This window comes from Panicum hallii, chromosome 4, assembly GCF_002211085.1.
Source record: "Panicum hallii strain FIL2 chromosome 4, PHallii_v3.1, whole genome shotgun sequence".
Lineage (NCBI taxonomy): Eukaryota > Viridiplantae > Streptophyta > Magnoliopsida > Poales > Poaceae > Panicum > Panicum hallii.
Window position 1 is genome coordinate 2,407,281 of NC_038045.1, and position 12,282 is coordinate 2,419,562.

Here is a 12,282-nt window from a genome sequence, read left to right on the forward strand (position 1 = left end):
GTGAGGCTTTCATTCTTGTGGTGGTAGCATTTGACTATTTGAGGATTTGTTACTCATGCCTCACAAAAATTGCTCAATGCAAGCAACTCAACAAGCAATGATGGGCTAGCTTTGACCCAAGGAGATGAGCAAAGCCAGTGCTCTTACATGCTGCGACTTACAAACAAGTCACACGCATCTCCGCTGTCCATTGGTGTTACAACATATGCTAACAACGCTAAATGGAACACCAAGCACAAAAGGAGTGTGGCGATCACACCGTGCTCCATTTGATCTCGACTTGTATCATCCCGTTCCTCGAGTTGATAAGGTGGTATTTCTCGTTGATCCGGCCATTGTTCACCACATCCACCAGGTTTATGTTCACGTGCCCCAGGGATTCCTGAGAGATTGAGCGTTTTGAGTTATGACAGCCAGCTGCTGCAACCTGTAGGCAAGGTAACGAGCATGTATGACTTACCTTGTTGCGGATGGGTAGTCCGCGGCGTTTGCTTTTAACTTCGATATGGACCTTATCTTCCACGGGAGGCTCGTCTACCATGAACTGGAACTCCTCGCTCCATCTTGGATCTCTTGTTTTCCTTATCACCTACAGCAGCGACGCACATAGGACCATGAAGTGGTTGTTGGTACGGTATGGATTTTGGTCGGTGAATTTCATGCCAAAAAGTTCAATATAACTTGTGTGAAGAAAGTGAACTTGATGCAAAGCGAACGTGAAATATGGACAGTTTAGTCAAATTTTATTTGCCACCTTTGACCAAATGGTTACGATGCAATTTTCTCTTGAGATGATACAGTCATGGTAGAATGAACTGCACCAATCAGGCAATGTATTTCCGTGGAAGCAGGGGCAAGTATTGTTATGCTAGTGAAATTCTGGCTCAGTTTCTCCAAATTCTGGCTCAGTTAGCAGGCCTACCACCTCTCATCTCAGATATCGTTACCAAGTTAGGGCTCAATTCAGCTGACTAATAACCAATAAAGATGAAAGAAGTCTCAATGTGGTTTGCCATGGGCTTGTTCATAAACTGTAGTTAGAACATGCAAAGGATGCTATTGAACTTAAGAAGTGAGTGGGCTTGCTATGTTTGGCAATGCAAATTTTAAAAATAAATGTGCATTGTTACATAAGCAAAAGAATTTAAAAGCGTTACCTTTGTTTTCTTGCGTTCTCCCCTGAAAAGAACCTCAGCATATGGATTGGTGTGCTGCTTCCCTTCGACATCTTCTGCATTTTCTACTGAAACCAACAACACCCCACCACTGGATTCACCGTTTCCTTCCCTTATGCTTGCATTAGCTTCACCGTCCAAAGCCACACTGCTCCTGCTATTGTCTTCTCTGAAGGGATCAAATGTCAACTCAACAATGAGCTGTCCTCTATTTTTCTTGTTATGCGGATCATTTGGATTCATGCTTCGAACAAGGTCCAGTGTGAATAGCTTGCTCTCGTAAGGTGTAAGCAAGCGGAGGGGAATTACTTGCATACCCAATTTATCGTGCATCTTAACCTGCACAAGCAGAAAGACGGAAAGATGATTAATTGGTGTCTCTCCTGCCCTTGCAAATCAGGGAAAACATCTGTTTGACATCAAAATGAGGACTGTGAGGATATTCCGAAGTAGAAAAGAAGGACGATAAGTTTGGATACAGCAAGAAACCTTTTCCCAGTCAAACATGTGGAGCTCAAGGACTTGAGTATCGGGATCCTTGACTATGAACCTGAAGTGTTCATTCCATTCAGGATTCAGGTTGCTCATCTTAACAGATGTTTTCTTTGAAGGCAGCTTTTCACCGCTCAGGCGCATCTTGACATAGGGATCAGACTTTCCAAGCAAGTCCATCTTGAGAAGATTCAGGGCTCTAATTACCTTTACATGCAAGATTCCAACCGGCTTCTTTGTAGCGCCACTGCAATATGGTTCACAGAACAAATAGTAATTAAATCCAAATTAAGTTGGAGAGCTTATTTTAAAAATTAAAGGGCAAATGTTTGTAAAAAAATATGGCTGTTCCATTTGTATGAACACGTATAGCTAGCAAATTAGTTTTTAAATGATATATGTGTACAATATATATGCTACAAATTTGTTACTAATACCAGTTGTAATGGTAAACGTTTAGCCCTCCATAGATAATAATCTTATCAGTTATCACCAATTATATGCAGCATTTATCTTTCGAGAAAATGTTGTGTACAATATTATGGCATCACATGCACGTAAATAAAGAAAAATCAGAGATATAAGATTCATGTTTATCTTGTTGAAACTTGAAAGCAGGATATCTCTATGCAACTTATTATTTGAAGTTAAAAGATTGGGACTCGTAAAAACTTAAGCAAGAAGCAATAGTTGTTTTGGTGCCATTGCTGGAGAATTTCACCTTGCTCCATCCAAGATTGGAATCTGAATAACCTTAGGCCAATGATACAGAACTGAGATTTGCTTTGATATTTGATCCTGCAAGGGGGAAAAAGCTAATAAGACGAGAGAACATAGTATATGCCTATATGGTACATCATTCAGAGTTCGGGGGAGTTTTTCTATCCTAAGGCAGAAGAGCAGTTACCTGAACATATTGGTACAAGCCTGGTATTGCCATGATATCTCCTCCCAACATTTTGAATCCAAAATCTATACATGGCTATATCCACATAACTTGAGTTAGTATTCTTCAATGAAATTAAGTGCACATCAAAGGAGCATATAATTAATACCTTCTCCATTAATGACACACACAAGTTAGCAAAGCAGGGAAAGCTTGGCACAAGTGGCTTGAGAGTCACACGCGGAGTTAGCATTATATGTAAATCTTCAAGCTGAAAATCACAATAGATCATGTCAGTGAGCTACTAAGCCATGTCTGTATAATGCAGCCAGCCAGGAGCAAAGCTAACCTGAACGGACACTTCGAAAGAATGCACCTTTGCGTTCAAGATTACATTTGCTATGCTAGCCCACCGAATCACAGGCTCAATTACCAATACTTTTCCTAGCATTTCGTAAACTTTAATACCTGTTTTAGGCAAGTAAGAGTATGGTAGAGTGTATTCAGATGGAAGCCAAATAAGTTGAAAACCAAGCAAACAGACAACCCTTTTAAACTACAGTTCAACTAGAACGCATCACAATAGAAACGCAAGATGAATACCCCAGCTTTATATTCTAGAAATAGTTGACTTTCACATATTAAAACTCTCCACCAAAATCATTTCCTTCAAAAGTCTAATAAGAAACTTTGCACTGAGTTAGAGTTGGTTGAGGCTAATCTCATTATTTTAAACAAAAGTACCGATTCAATCTTTTCATATCACAGATCTGAGTTGTATAAAAATAGAAAAAAAAGAGTTTTTGTGTAGTAATGATAGTCATTGTTTGAGGAGACTTTCTTGCTGTATCATTGAACACATTGCACCCACAAAAATAAGCTCTCTAAGAGAAATCATGGACCTTGAAATGTAGGTGGAAGTGCCCCAAGTGTCAACTCTCCAAATTCAATGGACTCTATACCATATTGTCCAACATATTGATCGAATATTGGTCTCGTTGCACGTTTTATATTGTTGCATATTGCCTGCATTCGATGAATCAAAAGAGCATTACTTTGGCTATCATGCTTCCATTTAAAATTTCTACAGCAAAACACACACTAAAATTTGTACCAAATTTGCCATATGAAAGTTGAAAGAACCTTATCCAGGAAAGGCCACATGTCAAAAATAAACTTGTTCATCCAATCAACCTGCGAAACAATAAAATGTTTGTGAATTATCCCTTTAGTTAACTAAATCTTGTGTTTGAGCATTTGCAACATCAATTTCCATATAAAAACATTGGTACATGCTTAGAATAATAGTTCGAATGTGTGAAAAATATGAACAATATTTAGAATAATAATTTGAAATGGAGGTGAACTCATCATTGTCAAATTGATTTGTTTTAATTGAGAAACTAGTGCTAATATATAAGATGAGTTTCCATGAAAAATTTTGTTCTACAGATCAAATTCTATAAGTTTCAAACATAAACAATCCATAAATTTATTTTGAATAAAACACGGAACAAGGTCCATTTCTTCCATAGACTTCTATTCTCACAGAGATGTTCCTCAAGGTTATTTTGAGTAACATGCAGTTGACTCACACCTGCATTTACTCGCTCAAGTGGCACTGTTGACAACAAACAAGGGCTTATATACTAGGGACATTTCGTCAAGAAACAAAGAACAAATTATTGGAAATAGTAGTGTAACATGTACTCACCCGCTCATAGTCTGGGCTCTTCACCCATAATGGAATATCTGGTATTGTTGTCTGTAGGGTTTCAGAATCTAAATCTCGTAGAGGTCTAATGACAGGATCCTGTAAAGCCAATCATGATTATTGACACAGATCAGTAATTACCATAAATGTCAACTTCTAGGAAAATTTGCAAATTCGTAATAGTATTGTGAAGGGGGAAAACAGTTGGGTCCAAGATTTCAGAAAATTTCAGACAACCTTTTTTTGGATTAGAATTCAATTAAAAAATACTAGTTTTCAGAATATTTTGTGATTTTCTTAAAAAAAGTGCACTTCATGGTCGCAAGCTCTCAGCTTGCACTAGATGCCATTCACATGCCTTGGTGAAACATGACCTGTAATTATAGGTGATCCATACATGGGTACAAGGGCAGCATCAATTATATAAGAGTAAAATGTGACAATAAAGCTTAATAGACGTTAGAACTTGTCTAATATTGCAGCGGTCAGAGAATATAAAGCAGACATAGCTTTCTGGACTCTGTAGAGGCAAGTTATCATATTGTGCTAGATTGGTGGCAAATTGAAATTTGTCTTACGACAGTTCGTAACGTAATAATGCACCATTAAAAATGATGGTTATGGCTTTTTTTTACTTAGCGTTGAGATCTGACAGCTTCTTTCTTTGCTTATGAACTAAGCTATCCAAACGTCGTTGTAGTCTCAGTAGAAAGGGTTCAGAAAAACACGCTGATATCTCTAGTAAATTTCTCCAAGTTGGATTTTGTTCGCACCATATTCAAATTCAACCATGTCATTTTCATTCCTATGGACTAACCGGCGAACCCATCTGCAACTTAGCAGGAACCACATGCGCTTCCAAGGGAAATGATTCCAAGCACCTTAGACAAAAGCAAAGCATCCTCCCATCATGTCAGGTACGAGGGAAACTTAAAAATTATTATCCCTAAGCATCGGGTGAAACTCTGCACCCGTCAGCACTAATCCCGTTTCACATTTGCAACCACATTAACCTAACGCATACAGAGATATCTTATTGCCATGAAGTTGGCATATCCTTTTTGAAATCCATGGTTTCCGCTTATTTGTCCCGCATAGACATAGGCCCTGGTTGTTTACCCATAGATTATATAATCTAGCTTAAATAATCCTCAATGGTCAACAAACATCTTAGATTCTAATCTAGATTATATCATCCATGTCCTAGATTATGATGATCGTATAAGCTATGGAGGAGATGCTTATTTCAGATTATAAGCTAGATTATATAATCTAGCAAGGAAACAAACAGGGTCGAGCAGGAAACTAAATCCCCAGCATATATAATTATTTTCCCGAAACCTCCAGTGCAACGACGTCATAATCCGAAAGTCCAAATCTATCTGGCATGTGTGGCATTCGTGCAGATGGTCACTGGAGAAGGAAGAATAAATGGTCGTACAAAGCAAACCCGAATCGGATACGCCATCGAGTCGGCAGGCAATTCAAAGCTGGGAAAAGTACTTTCAGCTGGCCAACTATTCCTGAAAGGAACCTGCTGGACAACCAAAGACTCGATCGCTCCAGGTGGGGCAATCTCGAGCTGACATTCGAGGCCGCACGCTCAATCTTCCCCGGCGTCGTGTCGTGTTCAGAAATATAGATTACGACACTGCGTGCGTGTTTGGTCATTGTTTTTCCTCGAGGACGCGGAGCTAACCGATGGGAAGTAGCAGGAGGAACCGACCAAACATCCCAATCAAATTCAAATCTTCCACCAACCACTGAGATGTCGATGGCCTGCGTGGGCACCGTCAAGCCTCGATTCGGGGGAAGCCGTCGTGCTCATGACTACCCTTGCGAAGGCGATCGGATCATCCATCCTAGCTGCTGCTGATACGTGCACGCGATCAACCAGCTCACGGCGGCGCGATCGGTCCGAACTAATGCAGAAGCGGAGCGGAAGCACGCGCGGAGACTTGAACCAAGCAGGAGGAGAGGGGGGCCGACGGGGGTGGTCACCTGGAGGCGCCGAGCGGCGAAGTAGCGGAGGTAGAGAAAGTAGGCGGCGGCGAGCCCGACGGGGAGCCCGACGCTGAAGCCGAGGACGCCGCCCAGGAGGCCCATCGCCGCCGCCACCCGTGCGATCGCGAGTAATGCCGCCGCGCCGCCGCCCCCGGCGCCAACCGCATGGGGAGCTGGGAACCGCCCCGCGCCTTGCTGCTGGCGGCAGCGGTTGTCGCGTGGCTTGGCTTGGTGGTTGCCGCTGCTCCTCCCTCGGATACTTCAAGCGACAGATCGAGGCCGGGAGAACTACTAGGAGCGAGCAGCGAGGTGGGGGAGGCAGGCGGCACGCGCGAAGCGAGCGAGCCGGTGGCGGGCGGAGCTGGGCGGTGTTACGGAGAGGAGAAGGTGGCACTTGGCCGACGGGTTTTATGGCGGCGAGGTCGCGGTCCGCGCTGGCCGGCACGGGTGGTGGAAAACCCAGCCGAAGTCGCGTGCATCCGCGTCACCGCGCCAGGCTCTGCCCGTTGTCTTGACTGGGGGTGATGGTTGGGAGGTTGGTTGCTTCCTCCGCGTTGTCGTCGGCTGACGAGACTTCTTGTCAAGCGATGCACTCGATCGGGCAGCCGTTCGGCCCAAGGAAGGCCGTGTTATACTTACAAAGTACTACATCTTAATTTTGATTTAGGTACTTATTAAGGAAGGTGATATAAGGGCAATTCCAACCCAAGACACTACTAATAGTTTCTATACTTGCCATGTCATGTAGACACTGCACTACACATATAGAAACTACATTCTCAATGGAATTATATCTCTTCTCTCTTTTCTCCCCCTATCCCCTCTTCTTTTATCTTGATTTCGTGTAGACATGATTTCTTGCATGAGAAATGGTTTTTTTGTATTTTTTCTTCTCTCCTCGTTAACTCTCCTGTATGGAATTATATCTCTTCTCTCTTTTCTCCTCCTATCCCCTCTTCTTTTGTCTTGGTTTCGTGTAGACATGATTTCTTGCATGAGAAATGGTTTCTTCATATTTTTTCTTCTCTCCTCATTAACTCTCTTGTTATCTTAATTTTTGCTTACATGGTAACATATTTAATGTTATAGAAACCAGCTGACTTTGAGGGTTGAGACTGCCCTAAGACCCTCCACAATGTGAGTGAAGCCCAAAACTATTCACTAGAGCCACATCATACAGAAGCTAGAACCGCTTTCACATTCACAGTTGCACATTCAAACATCACTCACGCGTCCCACAAACTGGAATAAAGAATCCGCATATGGGCTCCATTCATCCACTACTCACTAGCTTGCTTGCATGAACAGCACAGATGAATCAAGTGCACGTATTTTACTTTTTCTTTTCTTTAATCAGCAGGGTATCGATGAACCTACAAGCATCGCTGCTAGAATTTTTGGTACAAGCATCGCAGGCTGCGGTGTAAAGAGTGAAGCCTCGACCATCTCTTTCCTATCTGAGCACCACTCTTGGAGCACATTGTGGAGGGCCAAAGGGTCAAACCAAACTGCTTAAACTTCTGTTTCAAAATAGTTTTGTTACACTTTTCAGTCCCGTCTCACATTTTACTAGTTCATGCAAGAGAGCCCTAGTGTGCAAGCAAAACGTATGGTCAAACGCATCCAACTTGTCTTGATCTATCCCAGTATCCCACATCCGCAGTACGGATGATGTATGCATGATTAGTGCATTGGAAAAGAGAGAGGAATTTTCTTCAAAAATGAAACAAAAAGGCCCAGGTATAAGTACTTCCAGAATAAATTCTGAGTGATCGCCAAACATAATTTACTTGAGTAATGGCTAGAAATTTCGTTAAAGTTGCTCGCTGCGAAGGGTCGCAACAATAAAACGTCCAGCCCAGTTCATCGTTTCAGCCCACAAGAGACCAGGGCTGGCCCATTAACTTGATCCGTCATGTTGGCCCAGCTGGGTCCAGCCTGGTATCTCCTGCCGCCTGGCTGGCGAGCAACCGCCTGCCGCTTGGCCTTTTAGTCAATTTACTTCCCCGCTCTCCTCTCTCCCATTCGAAATTCAAAGCCAAAAAGCAGAGCCCAGAGATGGCAAAACGAGCGGCCCAGCACGACACGGTACGGATATGACCAAACACAACACACCAAACATAATATACCAAACACAATATATTTGGACACGATATAATTAGGTACGGATAGCTAGTCGTACCATGCCGTGGTGGCACCGCGGTCCAGGCACGGTACAATGCACGCGCGATTATAGTGTGTTGGCATGATGGCACGGTCGGCCCGGCGTGGCCGTGCTAGTCCTAGCCCGTTGCGCCAGCGGTGCAGGCGGTGGGCATGGGGAGGCCGGTAGGGAGGCCGACGCTGGCAATGATGGGCGCTAGTGGCTGCCGGCGGGGCGTCCAGCGCCGCCGGCGATGATGAAGGGCGCAGGCAGGCTGATGGCGGCCACGAGAGGCGAGAGAAGATCGTCGGCGTGGGAAAGAAGCCCGAAGAAGATAACCATGGATCCGCCGAAGGCCGGGGAGGTGAAGATTGACGCGGCCGAGCTGCCGGAGAAGCGAGGTCGTGAGCTTGGGGGGCATGTGCGACGACGCGAGAGAAAAAGAGTCGCACGAGAGGAAAAGAAGGAAGAAGGGTGGCAGCCGCTGGATAGGAAGGAAGGAAATAGGATTAAGTTTTGAGGGTGAGGGTGGGAGTATATATATGCGTGAGTTCTTAGATGGGCCGAATCGTGCCGGCCCATTAGTCGTGGGTCGACACTACGTGCTGGAGTTTCGGCCCATTTACGACATGGTGACCGTGCTGGACTGGCACGGACACTATTTGTATCGGGCTGTGTCGGGTTCGGACCGTGTTTTTAGTGCCGTGTTTAGTGCGGCCATCAGACCCGGCCCATTTGGCCATTTATAGCAGAGACGGCCACACGCCCACACGAGTGGAAGAGTGGTGGGAGGATGAAGCGTTGGGGAGTACAAGGTTCTAAATAATCGGCTATAGCCACCGCTAAAGCTAGCTCTGGGCGTTCAGGATTACCCGAAATTTCGGGTCGGTTAATTCGGGTTATAATAAATTTGGGTTTTGAGAACTGCTACCCGAAATTGTACCCAATATTTTAATACCCAAAATTTTGGGTACCCAACATTTCGGGTTCGGGTTCGGGAATACCCATACTACCCGAAATCAGCACAAAGTCGATTTATATAGCAGAAAATCAATAAAAAGCAACAGCATAAACAACACTCCAGCACCCATACGTTCAAGCAACAACTTTATAGTAGCAAAAACAACATTATAGTTGAAATATGACACATAGTTTAGAAGCATTACATTTCAGCAGCAATACTTTATAGTAGCAATACATTCGAGCAACAATATTTTATAGTTTATACTGTTTATAGTAGCAATACCAATACATTGCCAAGCAGTAGTAATACTTTAATTTAAAGTAGCAATACATTCCAGCACTAATACTTTAAAGTGCATGTTCGGGTGGCAGGCCTGTTCGGGTATTTCGGGTACCGCGGGTTGAAACCCGAAATACCCGAAATTAATTCGGGTTTTCGCATATGCCACCCGAAAATGTTGTTCGGGCTTCGGGATTCGGGTTTTTCGGTTTCGGGTTCGGATTTTCTTGGGTTTGGGTTTCGGGTTTGGTTTTTATGCCCGGAGCGAGCTAAAGCCTGCTATAGCCTTTGGGAGAGGAGAAGCCTAGGATATCCATCTTTTAGCTCTAAAAGGCTAAATCCGCTAATAGCCGGTTATATCCCGCTATAGCCGCTAAATTAAGGGTTATTTAGCCAGCTAAACCATATAATTAGTTCTTATTTATTATTAGTGTAGTATTAAACTTTATCATTTACAAAACTTAGTATTTTGTTAATGATGTAATGAGAGAATGAAGCTCTAGACATGCTTCAGTGCATGCAATTTTTTTATTTCATGTTTGTACCCAAAATTACTTATAAATTTATGTATGGAATTTACATAACGGCTAAATAGGTTACCTAGGCTGTAACCCGCTGTAGCCTATCTTAGGACATGTTTGGGAGCACTCCACTCCACCAAAACAAGCTCCACTCCACCAGCTCCACCTTTTAGCAACTCCACTCCATCTTTTCTACGAAAATTTGGAGCTGACGTACGTGTTTGGGAGATTGTGGTGCTCCAGCTCTAGAAATATGAGAATTTTGTAGGAATAGTTTATTTTTCCCATGGTGGTTGGATGAAGGGTTGGTTCGTTTTTTCGTTGCTACAATACACTACAGTACCCGCGCACTGTTCATTCTGAAAAAACTAGCCCAATAATATTCCAATATTATTGTTCAACCAAATAATATTAAAGATCGCAATAATTATGGTACAAAATCAATATTTTCATTACAAACTCAATATTTTCATTACAAAATCAATATTTTCATTATGGTACAAAGATCGCAATAAGGAGCAGGGGCGGCGGCGAGGGGGGGGGGAGTAAGGGGGGGGGGGTGGGGAGGAGCGGGGGCGGCGGTGGCGCGGGGGGGAGGAGCAGGGGACGGCTGGGTGCGGAGGGGGGGAGGGAGAGGAGCAAGGGGGGTGGGGGGTTGGGAGGGGTGAGGAGCAAGGGGGCGGCTGGGCGCGGGGCAGGGGGGGAGGAGCAGGGGGCGGCGGCGCGCGCAGGGGGGAGGAGCAGGGGCGGCGGGGCGTAGGGGGAGGAGCAGGGGCGGCGGTGAGGGGGGAGTAAGGGGGGGGGGAGGAGCAGGGTGCGGCGGGCGCGCAGGGGGGAGAAGCAGGGGCGGCGGCGGCGCGGGGGTTGAGGAGCAGGGGGCGGCGCGCGGGAGGAGCAAGGGGCGGCGGGAGGGGGGGCAGGAGGCGACGGGATGAGGGAAGGAGCGGTACATCGATTGAACCATTATATTTGTAACCAGTGGTACGGTGGGTAATTACCTCGCAACTTCATAAGTTGGTACAAAACTAGTGTTTTTAGAGCACCTCTTGAGGTACTTCACAAAAAACGTGGATCTGACCTTCAACTCCACCTTTTTTTCTGGAGCTGGAGTTGGTGGAGCGGTACATGTTTGGATAGCAATTTTATGGAGTTGATGAAGTGTAGCAATTTTTTATAAAGTGGAGTGCTCCCAAATATGACCTTACTCTCTGCGAGCACCAACCGCTGTAATCCGCTATTTTAAACATTGGGGAGCACCAGCAAAGGGCGCAACAACCCGGCGGCGGCGGAGTCGTCCCGAACCTGAACCTGCCACCTCCACAAGACGGGGTACCTGCGCTCCCCCTGGTGGCGGCGGCGGACCGCATCTCGTCACTGCCGCAGAAGGCGCGGCTGCGCATCCTGAGCTTCCTCCCGTTCAAGGCGGCCCTGGCGTTGGAGATGGTCTCTAGGAGGTGGTTTGCTCTGGTAAACAAGCCGCGGCGGTCGCTAGACTCCGTCCTCGGGATCCACATCCACTCCGCGACGGGGCGGTGCGGCTGCGCCCTCGGCATCCACATGCATTCCGTCAACATCGTGCCGTCGCTGACCGACAAGCTGGACCGCCGCGGCCGGGGCCCCGGCCGCCGCCTCCTCCGCTTCATCCTCGAGGTCGAGGACGCCCGGATGCGCCCCGGCCCCGATGACTTCGCCTTACTCCTCGACTACGCCGCCGACTGCGACGTCGAGGACGTCCTCCTCGTCGACGCGCGGCCCGGGCCGCCCGCGCTCTCGTACAACTTCGAGCGGACAAGCCGCCGCCTCGTGGGCTTGACGCTCCACGGCGTCCACGTCGGCGGGATCCGTCGTGGCCGCTCCTACGGCACGCTCGAGGTCATCCGCATCGAGTCCACCAACCTCGACAACCTCGGCCTCACCTGGATACTCCTCTCGTGCCCCCGCCTCCGCGTCCTCGAGCTGCGCCGCTGCGGCGGCATCACCCGCGTCGACGTCACGGTGGCAACTGCGCGCCTCCTGAGCCTGACCGTCGCTAGGTGCCCCCGAGGTCGCCGATATCAGTGCCCACGCCGCCCTAGGCCTCCGTTCCTTCCGCTACAGCGGCGAC

At 46.3% G+C, this 12,282-nt stretch overlaps 1 protein-coding gene across 2 annotated transcripts; it reads right to left on the reverse strand.

Annotated features, from left to right (window-relative positions):
- Positions 1 to 18: 18 nt before the first annotated feature.
- Positions 19 to 6,940, reverse strand: LOC112889361 (synaptotagmin-3-like). Of its 2 annotated transcripts, XM_025955945.1 has the most exons (12): positions 6,269 to 6,940; positions 4,268 to 4,366; positions 3,697 to 3,747; positions 3,456 to 3,579; positions 2,903 to 3,021; positions 2,723 to 2,824; positions 2,575 to 2,649; positions 2,389 to 2,465; positions 1,665 to 1,914; positions 1,158 to 1,514; positions 461 to 589; positions 19 to 382 (listed from the first exon to the last, which is right to left on the reverse strand). In XM_025955945.1, exons 1-12 carry the CDS (start codon positions 6,371 to 6,373, stop codon positions 254 to 256), a joined length of 1,617 nt encoding a protein of 538 aa, XP_025811730.1. In that variant the 5' UTR covers positions 6,374 to 6,940; the 3' UTR covers positions 19 to 253. The 2 variants fall into 2 exon arrangements, with proteins under 2 accessions (XP_025811730.1, XP_025811731.1); XM_025955946.1 differs by lacking the exon at positions 6,269 to 6,940 and having other exon boundaries at positions 3,668 to 3,747; positions 4,268 to 4,346.
- Positions 6,941 to 12,282: the final 5,342 nt, after the last annotated feature.

What these genes read in the sequence shown, in the direction of transcription:
- LOC112889361 (XM_025955945.1), bottom strand. Translation starts at nt 6,373, where the DNA reads ATGGGCCTCCTGGGCGGCGTCCTCGGCTTCAGCGTCGGGCTCCCCGTC. An exon ending in TGTGGCCTTTCCTGGATAAG is followed by an intron (nt 3,580 to 3,696) that starts GTTCTTTCAACT and finishes CATCGAATGCAG; the next exon opens with GCAATATGCAACAATATAAA. An exon ending in GTGTGTCATTAATGGAGAAG is followed by an intron (nt 2,650 to 2,722) that starts GTATTAATTATA and finishes ATGTGGATATAG; the next exon opens with CCATGTATAGATTTTGGATT.